General features: G+C 41.6%; 1 protein-coding gene across 1 annotated transcript in view; it reads left to right on the forward strand.

Annotated features, from left to right (window-relative positions):
• Window positions 1-16,052, forward strand: part of SEMA3D (semaphorin 3D) — a 191,210-nt gene that overhangs the window by 105,979 nt on the left and 69,179 nt on the right. The window contains exons 5-7 of the mRNA XM_062179057.1: window positions 667-729; window positions 10,395-10,514; window positions 15,586-15,679. Of these exons, the coding sequence (XP_062035041.1) occupies window positions 667-729; window positions 10,395-10,514; window positions 15,586-15,679 (277 nt within the window). The remainder of the gene's footprint in view (window positions 1-666; window positions 730-10,394; window positions 10,515-15,585; window positions 15,680-16,052) is intronic.

The raw sequence follows: 16,052 nt of genomic DNA on the forward strand, positions 1-16,052 counted from the left end.
AGTTGCGGCTGTTGTTTCGTGAGACTCCTTGAGTCAGACTGTGGTCCTACTGCGGTGTTACATCCGCTGACAGGTCAGTCGGAGGCTGTGTGACTAAGTGTGACCTGAAGATGAGAGTAAGTCCAGGCATCTCCTAGGGTCATTATGCAATTCACATAAGATAACGCTTACACTTGTAAATATTTAACAAACTGCATGTCTGAGCTGGGTGAAGACTGAATATTGTCAAATTCACACGGGTCCTGGGCTCAGGATGATAACTTAGGCTTGCTACAGAATCAGAACTGTGTGCAGTGCCTCCGTGGATGTGTTTGTGATGTACCGTCACTGAGTAAACCCCAGAAAAACAGGGAATGGAGCCTCTGAATTACACAAAGTTTAATCTGAAATTCTGTTGACATCTCAGTAAGAACCTATGGCCTCGTGCCAATAACTTATCTGCTATTGCAGACATTAAAAGAGAAACTAAAAGACTAACAAAAATGAATGATCCCAGTCAGTTTTAGAAACTTTTCAGGGTGCCTTTAGAAGAATATTTAAATCTCAAAATTCTCCCATGGACCCTAATGACAGGCTTCAATCTTGCACATCCACATCTCTGAGAATTGTGGGGTGTGGTGGTGTCTTACCTACTCAGTTTCTCACATACCTTGAAATGTTTTACAGATTTATTGGCCTGCGGCAAAAGAACGCGTGGAATTATGTAAATTAGCTGGGAAGGATGCCAACGTAAGTATGAAACCTTTACAATTATCTTTGTTAAACTGGTGCAGATATGATGGTAAATATCTATATTCAGATTTACTGAATTAATGGCATTAATGTATTATTTTTAAGTCTGAAATAACATAATGTCTGTAAAGATTAATATGGTATAAAATATTTTTACTTTGCCAAAAATAATGCTTGTATTCAAAAAAATCCAAAAATTCAGAAAATCTATACTTCCTAATATATTATTTTTGAGTATTATTTTTCTTCACAAAAAAGATGAAAGAGATTGAAATATTAAAAGTCAACTTTCAGAAATTATTATATTTCTAAGGAATGTATAGTTTTCATCTATGTATGTGTATTTTGTAAGTATAGACAACCACTTATCATTTTAGTATCATTCATGTATAATTGCCATCGTTTCATTTATGTTGAAATTAAACTTACAACGCATAGAAGGACTCTTCTAAAAAAAAAGATTTTTTATTTATTTGGAAGGCTGAGTTACAGAAGGAGAGACAGAGAGGTCTTCCACATGCTGCTTCACTCCCCAGATGGCCACAATACCCAATGCTGGGCCAGACCGAAGCCTGGAGGCAGGACCTTCTTCTGGGTCTCCGACATGGTTGCAGGGGCCCAAGCACTTGTGCCATCTCCCATTGCTTTTCCCAGGCCACTAGCAGGGAGATGGATTGGAAGTAGAGCAGCCAGGACCTAAACCGGCACCCATATGGAATGCTGGTGTTGCAGTGGCTTTATCTGCTACTCTACAATGCCAAGGACTCTGTGTGTGGTAATAATTCAGATAAAACAAGAACAATTGGTTGAGGATAAATGACATGGCATATTGTGTAAGAACTGGAAATAATAATGTGCTTAATAATAAATGTGTGCTTATACACATTTATGTTAGTGGAAAATGTTGGCATCAAATACAATGGAAAACAATTACCTTTGAAGATTTTATGTATTTGAAAGGCAGAGTAACAGATAAAGAGAGAGACTTTCCATCGACTGGTTCACAAAGACCAAATCCAGGAGCCTGGAGCTCCATCCAGGTCTCTCACATGGGTTGCAGGGAACCAGGTACTTTTGGGCCATTGCTGCTTTTGCAGGCATTTTAGTAAGGAGTGGATTGGAAACAGCAACCAGGAGCCCAACCAGAACACTGATGTGGAATGCTAGTATCACAGGTGGTGGTGGTTTAACCTGTGGTGCTACAACACTGGCCCCAATAGGAAACAATTTTTACCTTTATTTTTACCAGAAATGAAAGATATTAAACTATTCCAGAGGATGTTCTTCTTTTTCCATGGCTGTAGTATTTTTACCCTTTCAAAATCCCAACACTGAACCAGTGCCCAGGTCTGCAAAATTATCAATACTTTGTTGAGCCTGTGGGAGAAATGCATTCCTTCTGATTTTTTTTTTAAGATTTATTTATTTTACTAGAAAGGCAGAGTTAAAGCAAGGAAGAGGCAGAGAGAGAGAGGTAGAGAGACACAAACACACAGAAAGAGAGAGAGACAGACAGCATGATCTTCCATCCTCTTGTTCATTCCCCAAATGGCTGCAACAGCTGGAGTTGAGCTGATCCAAAGCCAGGAGCCAAGAGCTTCTTCCAGGTTTCCCACATGGGTGCAGGGGCCCAAGCACTTGGGCCATCTTCCACTGCTTTCCGAGGCCATGGCAGAGAGCTGGATTGGAAGTAGAGCAGCTGGGACTTGAACTGGAGCCCATGTGGGATGCCCCATGGCTTTAGCTGCCACACCAAGAACATTGGCCCCTTCTGATTGGTTTTTAACATTAGTTTGTTGAATGAACAGTAGCAACAAGGGCTAGCTAGTAAGAATATTTCCATATTTTGTGTTTCACTAGTATTGAGTATCCATTAAAAAGGCGAGTAAGACGAAGATGTTCTCAGGGGACTCTAATAAACTAATGCTGGTTTTCCCATGGAGTAGATGAGGGATGAACACTCAAGATCAGTCCTTGAAGGTTTAAATTTGGACAGTGTTCAGGCTTCCACATGTTCACTAGTTCTAGTTACATTATAACTTCATTGCCTTTATTGTTAAGTCACAGCAGAGGGTGAGAAGCATTTCTGGAAGTGTACGACTCTTGTTTATGGAGCATAGTCTTCCAATTCAGTTCTGGCTGGGAGCTCACCATCGCCTCTAACCTTCCAACACATCTACTGCTAGCTCAGGATGAGGGATTTGGGGAGCTTTTCTCTTTTTGCCACAGTTTGGTGTTGAGATGTGAAGGGTTATTGCAGGTCTTCATCTCCCTTATTTTTAATATGTTCCTTTAAAACGATGCTCTGTTTTAGAGTTATTGATAAGAGCCAACACTTTTAGAGTACTTACCATGGTCATGGCTATCAATACCCTCCAGTCATAATTTCATTTACTCTTTACAGCAACGCCAAATGCTTGGTTTATTATTATTCTTTATTTTCCAAATGGGAAAACTGAAATGGCTTGCCCACCATCACGCCTCTTGTAGAGTGGAGCCAGGACTGGAATCCAGCGTCTTGCCCTCGTGTCTGCCCTTTGGCACATAAAGCCAAAGCACTGCACCCCTCCAGTGCTTTCTCTCCCCTGTGTCACTAAAATGCACATCCTCATTTTGAGCAGCATTGCTTAGCTCCTGACAAACAGAACATGGAGACAAGTCTAGGGTTTTATTGAAATCTTTTATTACCATCGGGCATCACCTCTCTCCTCCCTCTTTTCTAGTAATTTTTACCTACTTCCCCAGAATGTGTTTAGGATTAACAAGTGTTTGGAAAGACTGTCTCTTTACACAAAGGTACTATACAACTGGAAGAGAGTGAATTATTTACCATAATAAAAGTTGGCTGATTGGGGTGGGGTGGCACAGGGAGATGAGAAAATGAAAGGGTACTATGCCCCTTCATGCACGGAGTCCCCAGTTTAATTAAAGAAGGGGAAGATGTGAGGGCAACGTACTTGATAGTATTGTGCTTCTATTTAAAAGATGATTGTTTGACACAAAAACAATAGATAAATATCTTTAATCCGGACTGTAAAGCATGGGCTCTGTCCAGGAGAAAGCAGGCACAGGGGCGGGCGGCCTGGGCTCTGTCTCTCAGCTGAGCTGTAGCGATGTGCAGCTTTGTCCACAGAGAGTGCCTGGAGATAAAGGACATCCACTTCTAAACATTCAGGATTCTGATATTTTATTGTCTCACTTTCTAAGGCAGCCTAAAAAGGAAACAAAGTGTCGATTATAGAAAGTTTGCAGATTACACACAAGAAACAAATAAAACCAAGTCATTTGTAAGTACCTCCTTCCCCATGACCAGTCCTCCAGGATAGCTGGTGATGTTTATCCTGTCTTATCCATTTACCATTTTCCAGAATGAAATCATTGTGTACACAGTCCTTTAAAACATTTTTTTTTCACTTTGCAACTTGACATAAGCATTTTCCCATGTCATTAAACTCCTTTTATAACATTACTTTTAATAGCTGCACTGCATTCCTTTATGCATTATTTCATTACTCCCCCCGCCATTGTTGAAATTTGGTACGTACCCAGGCCTCATTATTGCAAAGGATGCTGTGCATGGAAACCCTTGTGTATAAATATTGTGAATGTTTGTGAGTATTGAGTAGACTTTTAGTAGGTAAGGATATAATGTTTTAAAGATTTATTCATTTATTTGAAAGGCAGAGTTAGGGAGAGAGGGAGAAACAGAAAGAGAGAGAGAGGGAGAGAGAGAAGAGAGAGAGAGAAAGAGATTGAGAGAGAGGTGTCTTCTCTCTGCTGGCTCACTCCCAAATGACTGCAGTGGCCAGACCTGGGCTAGGCCAAAGCCAGGGACCAGGAACTTCATCTGGGTCTCCCATGTGGGTGCAGGGCCCAAGCACCTGGGGCATCTCCTGGCTGTTTTCCCAGATCCATGAGCAGAGAGCTGGATTGGAAGTGGAGCAGCCAGGACTCCAACTGGTGCCTATGTGGGATGCTGACAGTGCAGGCGGCAGCTTAATTCACTGTGCCCCATAAAAATTTTAAAAATATTTATTTATTTGAAAGAATTAGAGAGAAGAACACACACACACATAAAGGGCAGGGGAGATATCTTCCATCTGCTGTTTCACTCCCCAGATGGCTAGTCTGGGGCAGGGCCAAGCTGAAGCCAGGAGCCTGGAATTCCATCCTGGTCTCCTATGTGGGTAGTAGGGGCCCAAATGCTTGGGCCGTCTTCTGCTGCTTTCCCAGGTGCATTAGCAAGGAGTTGTATTGCAAGTGGAGCAACCAGGACTCCAGCCTTGCTCATATGGGATATTGTAGGCAAGGGCTCAACCTATTGTGCAACAACACTGGCCCCAAAGACATACAATTTTTTATACACATATTACAAGCTTACCTTCCAGATGATAGTTTACATCTCTCATGCAATAACTGGCCCTGTGTGGTCATAGCCAAGCTACTGTTACATACAGCGTATAGCAAATATCTGACAAAAGTGCCTAACAATTAATAACGTACATATATTTAATCTTTGCTAACAAAAATATTTCTGGTTTTGCTTGAGATTGCATTATCACAAATACTAAATATTTTTCATGGTTGTAAAATTAGGATTTTTAGAGGCCATTGCTGTGGCATAGTGGGTAAAGTCACTGCCTGCAGTGTTGGCATCCCATGTGGGTGCTGGTGTGAGTCTTGGCTGCTCCACTTCCAATCCATCCCTCTGCTATGGCCTGGGAAAGCAGTAGAAGATGTCCCAAGTCCTTGTTCCCCTGTACTTGTGTGGGAGACCTGGAAGAAGCTCCAAGCTCCTGGCTTCTTGATGGGCACAGCTCCGGCTGTTGCAGCCATCTGTGGAATGAACCAGTGGATGGAAGACCTCTCTCTCTCTCTCTCTCTCTCTCCCTCCCTCTCTTTCCCTCTCTCTGTCTCTGCCTCTGCCTTTCCAATAAATAAATAAATGTTTAAAAAAAATTAGGATTTTTAAAATTGGATACTCCTACAATGTGTTTTTATATTAAAATGCATTTTCCTTAATTATATATTTATAAAGCAAATATATGTATACATATACATGCATGTGGTAAATGATAAAAAGATCTGCAAAATACAGAAAAAAATTGATGACCAGATTTCTAATTTATGTATGTCTTCTTATATTTAACTTAAATAAATTCAAATTAAGTCAGTTATCCAAATTATATATATATAAAATATATCAGAAAGAATTGAGATCTTTCAACTCTGGAGAATTCCAAGAACTTCCATTTTGCTAATATCTTTCTAAGCATCTGGGGGAAACCAAGTGTTGATGCGTGGACTGACATGTGTTCGTCTCCTCCACATATGGATTCAGCTTGATATTTGTTGATTGTTTACTTGTGTGTGTATGTGAGATAAAATATTTCGTGTCTAGGATTACTGGGGAGCATTGAGAAGCTGGTGCTTACCTTTGGTTCCTTCCCTCCTCCACCCCTGTTTTCTTCCTCTTCCAGTGGGGCATGGAGGAGTGAGTGGAAAGGGATGTAGATGGAGGAACAGGGCAGGAAGGAGAAGACACTGCTCTGGCAGTTGAGTGGCACTGGCTGGATGGTTTGTTCTGGGCAGCGGTCAGCAGTAACTGACCCTCAGCCAGGTCTCAGGGAAAGCAGAAAACGCTGCTTCTCAGGGTTGGCTTCCTTCACGCCTCACCACATAATGTTCCTGAATAGCCCTGGAGGTCACTAAGTGACTTGCATGCAGTTAATTATTGCTCAGACTCTCAAACTTGGCACAAAAATGAAAACAACAAGCGATCTTTGAGAAGCAAATGAAGTTATAGGTTACAGGGGAAGGCCTTGTAAAGTTGTCCACCCTGGGCAGGAGAGATCTTACCTTCTATGGCATCCCTTCCACCACTCTTAGGCTCAGGCAACCATCTCTTTCCATCGCCTCTCGGCTTCCTGGAGAACGACCCTCTCTCTCTCAGCTTCCCTGCGGAAAACAGGGGGCAGAACTGACTTCTGGAAACAGATAATTCAAGATTCACCCTTGCTTTGTTCTGTTTCGCAGCAGCCCAATTGCAGAGGAAAGAGGCACTTCATAAATTAGCCCAGGTAGGGTGTCCCTGGGCTGGGCAGTTGTCCTGGGCTGCTTCCAGGGCCAGCTGTGTCTCACCGAAACACTGCTACAAAAGCTGGAGGTTGTGAAATGTTTGGGGGTTGAATCAGAGCTGTTTCTCGTAATCATCACAAAAATAGTATCTCTGATGAATAGAAAACTCCTCTTTTAAACACTGCTGTGTCTCATGGTGCTGGATCTGCCCGATTCCATAATTTACAGTCTGCAAAGGGAGTTCTTTTATTTCTTGATAATAAACGTTTCCATATTTTTGCAAAATTACCCTCTAAAGTCTATGACTATTTGGGAAAAAGACTCAGCTTTTGAAACAATAATGAAGTAATTGTCGGTGAGTTACCGCCGCCCCCCTCTCCCTGTCCAGCTTTGCAGTCACCCTCCCTTGTGCACTGTCCCTTCCATCCATCTCACCCTGGTGTGAATCTCTTCAAAGAAAGCAAACTCCCTTTTGTGAGTTTGAGTAAGCACAGTAAAGGCTGGGTAATATTAAAACCTCCCCTAGCCTTGAGGCCATAATACGATTTGTCTCCTGTACATTTTTATACTTTTAGCCTCCATTGGTGATTCAAAACCATTATTTTTTCTCTCTGCATTAGGTCTCCATTCAGGATTCCCTAACATGATTCTAGAGAATGTGGAGCTAGTTGCCTGTGGTGCCAATTGTGCAAACTGGAGATAAGTTCTCCATTTTGACAGTGTGGCGGAGTGAAAGACCAACATCAGCTCATTTTTTTTTTTTAAACAAATTGATCTGTCAGAATATTGTCTTGATAATATAAGAGTATAAGTTAGGCAGGCAGGCAGGTAGAGGTTGGTATTGTGGTGCCATAGGTTAAGCAGCTGCTTCTGATGCTGGCATCAATATCAGAGTGCTGGTTCCAGTCCTAGCTAACTGTTTCTGATCCAGCTTCCTGCTAATGTACCTTGGAAGGCAGCAGATGATGGCCCAAATACTTGGATCCCTGCAACCCATGTGGAAGATCAGGGTGGAGTTCCTGGTCCAGGCTTCGGCCTGGCCCAGACCTGGCTACTGTGGCCGTTTGGGGAGTGAACCAGAAGATGGAAGATCTCTCTCTCTCTCTCTCTCTCTCTCACTCTCTTTCTCCTGCCCTCCCTCCTTCAACCCCATGCTCTTGTGTCTCTCCATCTCCTCTCTTTCCCTCTCTCTATCTTTAAAAAATAATTTTAACAGATGAAAACATGCACTAAGCATATAAAACTATTCAAAATATAAAAATTTGTGTGCACAGAGCTTTGCATACCCCAGACAAGGTGTCCTTTTGCAGCACACCATCAATCCTAAGCCTAGCACACAGGGCCCGGTTCCTGCTGCTGAGGGCGTCTGCTCCCTGGTAAGGAAACAGCCTTGACCTGTGTGCTAACCGGGGGAGCAATACTGGCCTTTCCTATCATCTTATGCCACTACTTTGTTTCCAGGGAATCAGAGACTGGGACACTCCTTGAGTTCAGTGCAACATTCTTTTGTGGTAGAATATGTGGATTTTATTAACTGGGATCTATAAATTCCCGAGACACAAAATTCAGGGCTGAGAGCTAGGAATGCGTAGCACAGACTTGCAGACATTGCTGTGGCTCCGAAGTCAGAGCAGCCACAAGGATATTGCAAATGTATTTTGCACAGAATCGAGTCTCAGTAAGGAACGAAGAATTATTGTATGTTATACGATTTTGTTTAATGCGTGTTAACAGCTATAGCAGCCCTATCAGTTAAGCCATGGTCTGCCTTTAAAAAAAAGTTACTGACTCTAAGAATTGCCCTACCATTTGGTTATTGTCTTCTTTCTTTTCTTGTTTAATATATTCTTCCCAAGAACTCTAATGACAGTGGCCATTATGTCTTGGCTGGTGCAAGAGCCGTGGCCAGTCAGGAAGGGAGAAACCATCTTTTCTATGAAACCTCGTGGTTGCATAGGTTTCCAGCTTCCTAGGAAATGCCTGCTAGCTCCTTGGTAGTCAATCCAGAATCCGTGTGCTCTCAGAGGTCTTTGCACCGAGGACTCATGAAGCTGTGGTTAAGAAGTCATTTCCAAGAATAATGTCCAGATAGAGAATCACTTACAGGAGGTAAATTGAAAATAATACGTAATAACAAGAACGGATACTCCAAAAAAAAACCCATTATTTACTCACTAAAGGGGATAGAAATAAGCCAAATTCCAGAGATAATGAGGATGTGAAGAAACATTTTGAGGTATAAGTATATAAAAAACAACAAGAAATATAAAAGTCTGTTAAAAATTTTTAACTTGGTATTAAAAATATGTCTGTGGTGGGGCCGACGCTATGGCGCAGTAGGTTAATCCTCCACCTGCAATGCCAGAATCCCATATGGGCACCGGTTCTAGTCCTGGCTGCTCCTCTTCCGATCCAGCTCTCTGCTATGGCCTGGGAAAGCAGTAGAAGATGGCCCAAGTCCTTGGGCCCCTGCACCCCTGTGGGAAACCGGGAAGAAGCACTTGGCTCCTGGCTTTGGATTGGTGCAGCTCTGGCCGTGGCAGCCATCTGAGGAGTGAACCAACAGAAGGAAGAACTTTCTCTGTGTGTCTCTCTCTCATGTTCTGTAACTCTACCTGTCAAATAAATAAATAAAATCTTTTTTAAAAAGTCTGTGGTAAAACCTGAAATCAGCAGGAAATAGTGTGATTTTTAAAGGCTCTGTGACACTTGAAAATAAATGTAAATAGGTGGTAATGCAATCTGGGTACTAGGAATGGGAGTGTATGTAGGACTACACTAGGAATGCACATCTGTTCTCTGCGTTTTGGTTGGGGCAGCTTGCACAGATGATGTGCAAACAGTCAGAGCTGTGAGGATAGATGACAAGGTAGCATCATAGCATCAGAGCATAATGAAGTCAGTTCTCTATGTTCTTACTGAAAGGAAGTAGGAATGTCTCACTTATATACCACGTATTTCCACTCTCTAAGCCTCATTGAATGCCACTGTATGGATCTGCATTGTAACACTGAATGCTTCAAAAGTTCTGTAACTTCCAAAAACTTAAAAAGTTCCTTTTAAAAAAAAATTATTTATTTTATTTGAAAGGAAGAATTACAGAGAGACAGAGGCGGGGGAGAGGGGTCCATCCACTGGTTCATTCCCCAAATGTCCACAATGGCTGGAGCTCTTCGGATCTGAAGCCAAGAGCCTGGAGCTTCTTCTGGATCTCCCACATGGGTGCAGGGACCCAGGGACTTGAACCATCTCCTATTGCCTTCCCAGGAAATAGCAGGAAGCTGGGTTGAAAGTGGAGTAGCTGGGACTCAAACTGGTGCCCATATGGGATGCCAGCACTGCAGGTGGCGGCTTTACCCACTCCACCACAGCGCCAGCCCCCAAAATTCATTATTTTAAGGCAGTTTCTACATTTGTCTTCCTTTCTAAGTTGGCTGTTAATCATTTCTCATACATCCTTTTCACGTATACTGTGATTTTTGATGATTTATGATGATTTATGTACTTAAGAAACAGCTACTATGAATGAAAATCGTCCGAAACCCGAGTTGCATACTAATGGTTTTAATTTTTGTCCCCAACAGACGGAATGTGCAAATTTCATACGAGTGCTTCAGCCCTATAACAAAACTCACGTTTACGTGTGTGGGACTGGAGCTTTTCATCCAATATGTGGATATATCGATCTTGGGGCCTACAAGGAGGTAATACAATCAAGCCTACAGTTTGTTGTAATAATAGTGTGCCACCAATGCCTAGGGCATGAAAGAAGCTGATTTGAATATACAGCTTGAAGCGTATGGTTTGTGATCTATACAAGAACTTGGCTCATGTTCCCAACCATTTATGGAGTATCATCTTCTTTTTACAAGAGAGCAATGGTTTAAATATGTGAGGAGGATAGCATCACTCAGGTTCTGTATCTGATGGCCTTAGCAGGAAGGTTGCCTTGTGAGTCCTTCCACTGTTTCTAAGGGAACAAGATTTCTTTCCCCTAGAGCCACCAGGAGTCGCTGTGTGGTTCCTTGCTTGTACACGTAAGCACTTTTCTTGCCCACGTGGAATCCAGTTTCATCCTAAGCATGAACACCTACAATGTGAAGAAGAGCTGTGTGCTTTGCCTTCGGAGACCCCACTGATAGCCAGCAAATGGCCTCGTGCCACAATCTTGCAGGCTTGTTTCCCTGCAGCGGTCCTCTTCCCCACAGTTTCCATGGGCTCCAAGATGGTAGAAAGCATTATGCTTTTCACCATATACTTTTTCTACCTAATACATTTTTCCTGTTAAAAGTTGTTTTTAATGAGAAGATCAAAATTAATTGTGTAACATGTTACAAGCGCCTGTTTTCTATGGCTTCCATACAAGTCTATTTTTTCTTGGGCTTCCTTTGTAATTAGATATATGTAATATGTTGTTGTGGATATGAATCTATTTCCCATGGCAATGGAATTGCATATTATGAATAATTTCATTTTCCCATCCTGCTAAGTGGATCTGTTTTGCATGTTGACAGTAGTGGACAAAGAGTAAAGAAAATTTTATGGATGTTCTTAAATGTGTGTAGATACCCATTGGCATACTGAGCTCATTGTTTCCTTTGTACCAAATTGACAGAGTGGAAATAAAGGCTGTGGTAATTAGGAGTAATGTGTTCCAGATATCAATGGGCATTTTCATAAATGAGAAACATGCAAATTTTGGAGATTTAATTAATAACTGATACTTTTGAGGGCTCTCTTTGTGTTGTAGCCTGTGTCCTTGCCTTACATGATTTTTTTCTTTGGAGTCTCACAGCATTCTTAATGAAGTTAGTGCCATTATATTTCCCAATATTGGTTAGCAAATACTGAGTCTCAGCAGAAAAAATCACATCTCTTAGATCACCCGACTGATCATGGAATAATGGTCTAGAAATGGACTGGACCAAAGCAGTGTGCATAGAGCAAGCATGCCTAACTGAGCTTTAGAATGCCCGCTGTAAAGTGTTTCTTTGTGAGCACTGGTCATCCTCATGTTTATGTATATACTTTTGTGAAAAACCGTACATATTTGAAGGGTAATTGGCTGGGTGTCTGAAAGTAAATTGTGGGCTTATGGAACAGGTTTCTTTACATTTGATTTAACTGACTCACGCAGAGATCAAACCCAGAGCTGTGGCGGATAGATTTTCCTCTCTACCCAACTTGTCTAACCAGCCCAGACTCAACTGTTTGAAAATAAAGCAACCTTGGTAGTTAAATTTCTGAACCACTAGGAGTCTTGGCAACTTGAATCCATCATTCTTTGTTGCTGGTGTAATGTTCTCCTGCCTTGCTTTGATGAAGGGTAATATATAACAGTAGCTCATAACAGAGGGTGTAATTATATGAGATAGCCCCACAGCTTGGGTGTGTTTTGAGGCCTGAGGCTAAAGGCCAAACTCACAGCCTGCTGAGGGAAGCAAATAGTGTTCTGGAGCCCCTTAAAAGTCTCCAGTGCTGAAAGGGAATTTAGAGGGAGCTAATTACTTCGCTTGGGACTGTCAAGAAGCCCAAGGCAGCCAAGTTTACAAGTTATGTGAATAAGAGAATTATGGATGAACAAGGCTACGGAGCCTTGTGAGTTGTCAGCTGGGCAGGAGCACAGGTAATTGTGTAGAAGCCCTGCTTTTGAAGACTGTTAACTTAAAAAAAATGAATAATTAGTCTCAAGAAATCATTGTGCTTCTAGAAGGAGTTTAGAAGGTTCTTCTGTTTTCAGATACATCTGTTGGCTTTTAAAGTGGCTGGAAGAGGGAGCAATCATTCTGAAAGGGGAGAGGGAACAGCAGCGTACAAACGGGGTGCAGGATGGTGCACGTGGGACTGCTGTGCGGCAGGGCAGGGGCCATGGGAGCAAAGAGCGCAAAGCTGAGATGCATCCTAGCTTGCAGTGAGTTCAAGCATGATACTATTGATTTTATTTATTTTTTTAGGTGAGAGTAGTAATAGTTTATAGTAGTAGTTTGTTGGGAGGATGGTGAGTTAGCTTCATACGTTCTGCATTTGAGGCACGTTCCGTTGGCCACGCCAAATGAGCCGTTGGATCCAGAACTCGGAAGAAAAGTTGAGGCTGTTGTCAACAGCTCCTAAGAGTAGTCTGAGCAGGAACAGCCGGAATTCCGAGCACGCTGCAGTCATGCACCAGCTCTGTGCACGTATGCACACTGCAGAAGCTCTCTAAGCTTCTGTTTACTCGGGAGAATGATGAGGATTAAAATAGCAGCTCCTTCACAGAGTTGCTCTGAGACAGAACACAATTGCATGTGCGTGGGCACAGCGCTTGCTTCTTCCAGGGACTAAACAGCCATCCATTTCTGGGCTGCAGGGACACAGAGAGGTGAAGAGGCACGAGTTTTAAAATATAATATTACTTTACAAAGTAATTATATTCCTAAGTACTAGGTGTACCTGGTAGGTGTTTAATCTCCTGATTAGAGGCCAGTTCCCCACTACAGCAGATCTTCTAAGTGGAGATGATATTGACCATAGCATTGCCTCGTAGCAATGATTACATATTTTCTTGTATCATTTTTACCTACTTTTTTCTTCTCTAACAATATTTCTATATGTACAACCCAGGTGCTTTTTGAATAATTAATCAGTCTTAACACTTCACAGTGAAAAATCTTTTAAAACTGAAGTTTAAAACCTAGAGTGTCCTGCGAGTCCATCAGTTTATCTCAGTAAGTGCATTAAAGCACCTGCTGTTTTTCCCTTCATTTTCCTGTGGGCGTCCTTGGCTGGCTGGGGGAAACTTGCTTTCTTGCTGCCTCCCATCTCAAGGAGATTATGAAGGGAAATCTTGTCCTCAGCTTCCACAAATATCAACTTAATGAAGTGTTGCACTTGAAAGCAGAAGTCTGTACACTTGTAAAAGGTTCACCTGGTCTGTTGGGTACACCGTGACATTCTGTCAGGTTTTTTTGTTTTTTGTTTTAGCTTTTATTATACGATTTTTGAGACACAAGGACTTAGTTTACTTTCCTTTTACTGATTGATGGAGAACATGGCCTTAATGGTATTTAAATGTACTTACAGGTCACTGCCTACAGGTGGCTTCTCCTGGCGCAGCTCTGGCTCACCCTCAGTCGGAAACCATTCCCTAAATGTGTTCTCATTGGACTTTCTTCATAGCTGTGCTTCCTTATGTCTTTTCACGTGCTGGCACGGCCAAACTGAACACACTTGAACTCAGCTGTGTTACTTGGCCACGATGATTCCGTGCATTGATTTCAATAGGTTTTAAAGTCCACTAATTGTAAATTCTGAAACTTGATTTGCTCAGAGCATAAACTTTGGAGACAGTCCTGAGTTCAAGCTCATGTTTTACCTCTTACTAACTCTGTGACACCAAAGTGTGTAACACCTTATGTCCTCAATATTACACCTAGAAAGCTTGAATTATTAGAGTGGCTACACCATTAGGCTTGTGGTGAGAATTGTGTAAGACAAGATACAGAAAGTTCCTGGTCCTTGGTTACTTACTGTTAGTTACCTTTATTGTTGGTATTAAATTATGTTTACATGAAATTATGGAATAGCAATTGTTAATCAGACTATTTAAATTGCTTTGATTTTTTTTTAAATTAGGCAATGGCCCTGTTCCAAAGAAAAGAAAAAATATTTCAAATAGCAACATAACACAATAAATAACCCAGTGTCCTCTAAGCCTTTGTTTCATCATTTGCTTTCTACTTTGGCCGTACTGAATGCTTCTTTCTCAGTACTTGTGTGCTCTGATGTCACTGTAGATCCTGCATCTGAAGAGAATGTCTCAGATGCTAGGCTTGTCCAGCGCACGCACAGTGTGAGTCATCAGCCTCTTTGCTGGATGGTATAGCGTTGTCATTGTTATGAAACATTCAAGCTCATGGGGCCATATTCATTATGCATTCGTATTTTTCTTGGATAGTTCAACTTAAGATGTTATTTTTTTTTCTTGAATATTAGAAGCCTGCCAATGTCATTCTGTCTGTGGCCACTATTATAAAAATAGATATTTCAGCCAAAATAACTATGTGGCTTTAATGTGTACAGTGTTTTCATAATAGTGAAAATACTACAGCAGGGTTTTTTTTTCTCCATATGTGTTAACAGCTCTGAAAATGAGCCTCCTGCCCAAGAACACTGTACATCACTAAGATTTAGAAATATCATAAGGTTTGAGTACATTGATGTATCTGCAGATGATTGGGTGTATAGATCAAAATCATTATTCTGAAACTGTCATTATTAAAAGAATTTCATTTGTAAAAAAAAAAAAGAATTTCATTTGTAAAAAAGGAAGTTAGTCTTATTGGGCTCAAGAAGCTAGTTACTAAGCTTCAACTGTATGTGTGCTTGGTGATGATTTTGATACTGATAGTGGTCTAGGTTAAATGGATGGATGAATATATTGCTATTTCCACTTGAAAAATTCAGTCAGTATTCTCATTGCCACTTTGGGCAACAGGAGAATAGCACTTGTGTGCTGAGTCTTGCCAGATTTCCAAAGAGTGAAGCACAACATGCTGTATGAAGTGTCTTCAAGAACTTCATGGGAACTGTGTCTTAGGAGAAAACTATGGACATCTTTCTGCACAAAATGAACGTATCTTTTACTTTCATGTTTTTCCGTGAACTTTCTGAAGTACCCTAGTATGTGCAGCTCATTTTTATTGAACTAGTGGGTGAGGATTTAGTTCTGATCTCCTGTGTTCTTTTGGATGGTGATATTTTTAAAAGTCTTGCTGGTGTGAATTCTTGTCATTGCAGGAAGTTCTGTTCAAGCTGGACACGCACGGCGTGGAGTCCGGCAGACTGAAGTGTCCTTTTGATCCACAGCAACCCTTTGCTTCGGTCATGACAGGTGAGCCAACAGCAGCCCGTCCTGACTGTGAGCGACTTGCCTGAGTGGATGTCTGCAGACTAACCTGCGTGCGCTTGCTGAGTTGAAGATAATTCTGGATTAATCTTCTACCAGCCATTTTGTTCTAGTATTTTAGTGCCGAAATTTTATACCAAGCTTCCTTAGCAAGAAAGTGAGGCCACAGCAATCCTTAATGCCAGTCATGTTACTTTTCCCATGAACTTTCCTGAACATTCTTTTTAATGCAAATGATGTGGAGTTGCTACTATAATTTTATATACGGATTTCTGGGATTTTCTTATACTAAGATGTATCCCTTCAGTTCGGGATGGATACTAAATTGAGCAATTCCCTAAGTGGGTAAATACATAAA

The sequence above is a fragment of the Lepus europaeus genome, chromosome 20 (genome assembly GCF_033115175.1).
Source record: "Lepus europaeus isolate LE1 chromosome 20, mLepTim1.pri, whole genome shotgun sequence".
Classification (NCBI taxonomy): domain Eukaryota; kingdom Metazoa; phylum Chordata; class Mammalia; order Lagomorpha; family Leporidae; genus Lepus; species Lepus europaeus.